This window comes from Drosophila montana, unplaced genomic scaffold (assembly GCF_035044405.1).
Source record: "Drosophila montana isolate Dmon_TW-CO22-7 unplaced genomic scaffold, ASM3504440v1 contig_2943_1, whole genome shotgun sequence".
NCBI classification, from domain to species: domain Eukaryota; kingdom Metazoa; phylum Arthropoda; class Insecta; order Diptera; family Drosophilidae; genus Drosophila; species Drosophila montana.
In genome coordinates this window covers 1-6,412 of record NW_026997818.1, presented here as the reverse complement: position 1 = coordinate 6,412, position 6,412 = coordinate 1, and the positions used below count along the sequence as shown (strand labels likewise).

At 37.3% G+C, this 6,412-nt stretch overlaps 1 protein-coding gene across 1 annotated transcript; it reads right to left on the bottom strand.

The window, feature by feature from the left end:
- Window positions 1-164: 164 nt before the first annotated feature.
- Window positions 165-702, bottom strand: LOC135430122 (uncharacterized). The gene is made up of 2 exons (XM_064684668.1): window positions 618-702; window positions 165-523 (listed from the first exon to the last, which is right to left on the bottom strand). The coding sequence occupies exons 1-2, from the start codon at window positions 700-702 to the stop codon at window positions 165-167; spliced, it is 444 nt and encodes a 147-aa protein (XP_064540738.1).
- Between the last annotated feature and the right edge of the window lie 5,710 nt (window positions 703-6,412).

The following is a 6,412-nucleotide window of genomic DNA, read 5'->3' as shown; positions in this document are numbered from 1 at the left end:
CGAAACGAAACGATAATTAACAGACTAACGCTGCACAACAGATAACACTTTGCACAAGTTATAAAAGCTTTTTAAATAAAGCACAAAAAATGCAAAATTTGGAAATAAAAAGCAGGATTTAAGCCCAAAAATATATAAAAATCTTGGAGCACAAGTAAAACACGTCAATCACTCTCAACTGAGAACTCTCTCGTGATATCGGCATTGAAGACATATCGGAAGAAGCGCCATCTTAGAATTTGAATGGTTAAGTCGGATTGCAGAACGGGCCTTGCATGTAGCACATCGTTCAGACTTTTACCATTCGATGACGGGTGGGAGGCGTTAAATACTACGCGGAGCTTGGTCGTGGTGCTGTTAGGCTTGTGAACAGCATGGTGTGGTCGATAGTAGTTATCCGAACCATTGCTTAGAGGGACTTGTCGCATGTGACCTAAGTCCAGATATTCCTGGATCACCGCATCGTACTGCTCCGTAAGGGGGGCATTTTTTGCCAAACGATTCTCGTTTCGAAGAAATTGAGCTTAACTGGATGTGATCGGAATTCTTGAATGGCAGTGTGACCAAGTATCTGCCGTTTTTATATTTTTTAATAGTTTTTTGAAAGTTGCGCTCACAAAACAGGTCGGATTCCTTTTCCAGCTTTACTGGAATATCCTCCACCTCCCAAAATTTTTGTGAGCAGTTTATCCAAGCTCGCATTTGGATTCAGCGAGACTTGAGTTGAAAAGTATGCGACAGATTTGGCACTGGTCTTAGAAACGGGGCCTGTAAGGATCCAGCCGAAAATCGTTTCTTGACCAAGGAGAGTGCTACATATCTTGGGATAGGAGCTACCTAACAATATGGATGGGAGGATATCGGCGCCGAGAAGCACGTCTATCTGTGAGCTCCTATAGAAGTTTGGAAGAAGTATGGAAGTTTAACCCTTTTGAATAACCGCTCTGATATAAAGGTCGCTTCTGACCCAGAGTCGATTAGTGCCCGAACTCAATAGTTTGTGCCCAATTGACACACTTGGATGGCAGCCGTGCCGAGGAGAACACCATGTAGGTTTGCGGAAAAGTAGTTTTGAACGGTAGCTTGGGCGAAAGTAGAAGTGGACTGTATAGACGAAGGAAGGTTAAAAACTATTGGTATTGTGGAAACGGAGGGCACCTGGGGTCTGTCACGGTGGAGCAGCGTTTTGTGGCGTCCCTTGCACGTGAAACAACTAAGTGCGCTAGTGCACTCTTTCAACTGGTGCTGTCTGGCGAGTTTAGAGGAGCACAAGAAAATGAGCAGAGAATCCCAATTTTCGGTGGTCACCCTGGACAAGTCAAGAGCCGTTAAACACCCCTTGATTGTGCCCTGAAGCTCTTTAAGGGCGGCTCCAGACTCTTGTGTTGCTGAGGGGAGATTGAAAAGAATTTTCAATTGATTATTGACTAATAGTCGCTTATTCTCAAATCTCTCCGTCAGGCTCGCCCACGCTGACTGAAAACCGTCATTCGTGAGCAGGGACTTGGAATTTTTGTTTTGGAATTTTGGTGGAACAATTTTTCCACCGGCGTCAGTCTTGGATTGTTTATATAAACCGCTGTAAGCAAGTCTCGGAAAGTAGGCCAGCGTAGGTAATCTCCACTGAAAGCTTCAGTGTCGCATGGCGGGAGACTGCAAACCCTGGACATGGAGAAGTTGGAGGGGGGTTGCTCAGCTTGTCTATTTAAGACAGTGGCTCTTTCTATTTTCTCACTTAGTTGAGCCGCACATCGCTCGTAAACGGAGTACGAGTAATCATATTTGGCTTGCATAGCCACCAGGTCACTGCTGCTGCAAGAGCCTTGGTTGAGAGCTTTGGAACAGTGACACGTCACTGTCCGCTGCGTCATTGATCTTCACTTCAAACTGGCCTAGTCGGTCAGTTATCGAAACGAAGTCGTTCAGTGCCATTTCGCTTGACTTCTGCATCTTTTGCGTAGTCGAACGGGTAATTTTAGGGGTAATATATCTGTGCTGGTACGCTTGACCTTGAGTTTCCCGAAAACCGCTCAAGGTTTGGTTAAAAGTCGCTTTGACTCCTTATCGGACGGTGCTGTGAGTCGTTTGTGGATGTTTGGATCACCACCGATTGGCAAACTAGGCTCTTCAAAAAATTGTAATAATCCGGCTCGAAGGACCAAATGTTGTGGTAGGTCGTCCGCAGGGCTTCCATGCAAACTTGTTGCAATTGCTAGTAATTGGGGGAGCGTTTCTGCTCAGGAAAATTGTATTTTTCTAAGTTGAAGTAAAACACGTTCTTTCACTTGAAGGTTATTTTTTCGTCTGTCGTATATTTTCAGAATATATGTTACAATGCATTAGTGTGAGGTGAATAAAACTTTTCATGTTCTGGTTCCGGAGTTACATTGGCGGTTGGATTTCGACGGCCAGATACAGTTCTTTTGTGAACAGGTATAATAAAGTGGTGCAAATGTATTTATCAGATATATGTATGATGACATTTTCGACATCCTAAGGTATGTGTTGATTAATTCTTCTTCTGGGCTAAGAAAATTTCGGAGACCCAAAGGCTCTCAAAAAGCATTCAGAAATCTAGCTTATTTACATTTTTAATAATTTTTCGAATCCCAATCAAATCAAATAGACGATTGTATAAAAAATTAAAATTAATGCATGAAAGTAAAAAAGTTACTTATATGAGTGAAATCTGGGTAAGAATTATCTTCTAGTCGAAAACGAGTTTATATTTTATTACGTTTTGACACCAAATTGCCAAATTACACAAAAGTACAAATGGAATTGGGCGTCTGCTATTATACTAACAGTCCATTGTAGCCAATGTAAATACTCATGTACATATATGTGCATGTGTATGGTATGCTAATGTGACTTCCTCCCATAATCTAGTAATAACACTTGTTCGTTTACGTACATATGTCACGCAAAGCTGTTTGTAAAAGACTAGTTAACCATTAACACGTTTTTAATTGAAAAGTAACAGAAAAGCGGTCCAACTGTTAGCGATATAATTTATGGGTACTAATCTATATGCTAGACCGCTTTTAGAATAGTTGTATATACCATACGGTTGGTCAATATTACATTTTCGTATGTATGTTATTAAGAAATGTAAGTCTACATACAAGCCAAGCCCTATCCGAGAAAGATGAATAAAAGCACTTTGCTTTATGATTGGTCGCTTGTAGCTGCAGCTGTAAATGCTTGTTCTCAGCTGCACTAGGCAGGAACTTTTAAGCCAATGCGCTATTAGCTGGGCGGAGTCGGAAAAGTCGGATGTTGGACGAATCACAAGTGCGCTTAAATTTGTTAATGGAAAGGAAAAATAATATTAAATAGCCTGATCTTAGTTATGCGCAAATCATCTTAAGCTGAAATGGTTGAACATGTATCGGCATCATTTATACTCAAAATACAGTAAGAAAAACTAAATGCGTTTTATAATCAAGTGAAGTATTGTGCAAAATTAAAAATATGTCTTTTGACTCTATTACTTCGGAAGAGTTTCTCAACAAGCATAATACTGTTCGAGCCCTCTCGTTTAGTATTGCAAACATTTAGTATAGAAATAATGACTCACAAGTCTATAGAAAACAAAACTGTATAATTCTGAAATATATAACACCAGCAGTAAACTCTTCCAATACTACTTCAGTCGAATGTAAGTAATATAAATATATAAATACATATCCGTCAAAGCTATCGCCGCTCGTATATCTGGTCAGTTTTATAAAAGGAGATAACATAGAAGAAAATTAATACAAATATATTCTACTCTAGTGCAGAATCAATAAATGGGCATATAAAAACGTTTGTATTTCCCTAAAGATTACCTTCCTAGGTTGACTGTATTGATTAAGAATTTGGCTTATTGCTTTCTGCTGTTGTGAAAATGGTTACACCTGCAGTAGAAGATATCTCCGATGACATGTAATATATATAATATCCTAATTAGCATCAACTGAACACATTGTATAATGTATTTGTGCAAATGTACACAGAGAAGAAAAATCAAGAATTTCGTACTTGAATCAAGTCAACCCGGTCATAAAAGTACGGGACGACCGGTAATACTTGATTCAAATATGAAATTCTAATTTCAAGTATTAATTACTTGATACTTGAATCAAGGTTTGTTTGTTGCGTTTTTCAGCCTAATTAGAATGAATTTGTGAACGGAATAGTGTTGAATCAAGTTTTGAAGATACTTAATATAAGACCAATATGTCCTTAATACAATCCCAGTTTAAGCTTGAAATAATTTTATATAAATCTTGATTCAAGAGCTAACAAACTTAAATCTTACTAAATTTATGACCTAAAATTCTAAAATATTAATCACATTTTGGTCTTAAATTTTTTTTTTAGCCTTTAGTCTTTAAACAAGATTTTCTGTTCATATTTCAAGTATACCTTAATCTTGGTAGGAGATTATTTTATTCTTGAAACAAGCCCCAATCAGTCTTGAACCAAGAACTCCCATAATAAAATTAAAAAAAGTGTTCACAAGTTATACCTTAATATTAAAAATTCTGAAAAGAAAAGATAACGTACGATTTGTTTAAATTAACGTTGAAATATTGGAAATGGATTTATGACCTTGTTTTAGACCATTCGTCCATGATAATTAACTTCTTGCGTCGAGTCGAGCCATTGCGAAACATTTAATGGCATGGAGCTTATTGTTTCATCATCTACAAACAAACTGCAAACTGTAATATATGTATGTAAAAATATAATTATTTAATTGCTTTGACACATATATTTTAGTCGAAGATGTCACGAAATAACTTTATGACGAAATAAATTTTTATCCAAAAACAAGAATATGATCAAAACGAGCAAAGTAATGCGTACATATGTATGTACATACTACGTGTGTGTGCACATAGAAAAGCATGAGAATTGAGAATTGAATAAACATACACACATACCGTTGCATCGATATAAACATATGTATGCATTGTTGCAAGCGTACAACGTCGTCTCAACGGCGGCTTCAATGCCATTTTCTAGCTTGATCAATTTCGTCACTTTTCTACTTACCAATGTGTATACATACTTTATAGTTATATGTATGTATGTATATACATATGTGCATACATACACATTACCAGAAATACATACATTTCTAGAAAATAGGAAAGACGCCGCCATCGAGACGACGCCGTGTCGCTTGCAAAAATACATATGATACATATGTACATACATATGGACATGCATTTTGATGTTACTGTTTCTTTAAAAATAGCACCACTAACTATAAATACCCATATTTTTTATTCTTATAGTTGAAAAAGTAGATTTATATTCAATGTGTAAACTCATTCTGACATACTGTATATAGACTTATGTGTATTCTCTATGTAAATATATGTATGTATTATATTTGTAAACTTATCATACATAATATGTACTTACCCTCAAAATTAGAAAGCAGGTGCTCCAACACAAAATGCTTAGGAAGCTTTCGAAGCCTGTGGTCCAGCAATGTCGCCTTTTTTCCGCGTATATGTATATTTACATACGTTTGCACTCATAGAACTCTTCATTTGAAATGGCACGCGCCGGCTTCAGCACATTGAGTAATAAAGAGACAGAGGAGGCTTTTGGATCAAAAGCTCTTTTCCGAAACACCGCGCGCGATAGCGAGGTTACAAACAAAAATTGCAAACACAACACCCGGCTGTCTACAGCTACTTCTGCCGTTGCCCAAAAATCATAGACAGCTTCAGAACATTTCTCATATGAACCAACAACAACCATAATCAAAACAAACGACTCGACAATGAAAAAAGCACACAATAAATTCTGTCCCTGCTATCCCTTTTTGGTTTAAAGCTACAGCCTATGATATAAGCTTCTACACTCTCCTAACTCATTGATGTGGTTTCTAAGCACTGTTATGCCTTTAATTCGCAAAGTCATGTCATCTTTTTCTCCACTCACTTTCAACTTGCAAGCAGCCAGGCAGATTTTAATAATATTTCATTTTTCGATCAGCAAGACACCCTTTCTCTAAATAGGGTATTTTAACTATTCATAAATTCTGTCACCTAATATCACTAAACTTCATATACATATGTATATGCATTTGTATCCAATGTCTGAGAAAAACAAAATTTCGTATTTAGTGTGCAACTATAAGTGAATTCAATAATAATTGTGTTCTTGAAACATTCTATACCATATCTTTAAATAAGGGCATTGAGTAATAAAGAGACAGAGCTGAAGGCTTACTCCGAGCTTTTTTTACCGTTTTAAAAATCCCGAGAGGTAGATTGAGTTGGTCCGCAAACGCAAAATCCAACTCAGAAATAAAGCTCATTTACTATAGGAAACAACAACAAATCACTCGCAAAACAACAACAGTGCGCACGAAAACCCATTTGTTTTTTTCGTCGTCCGTCTT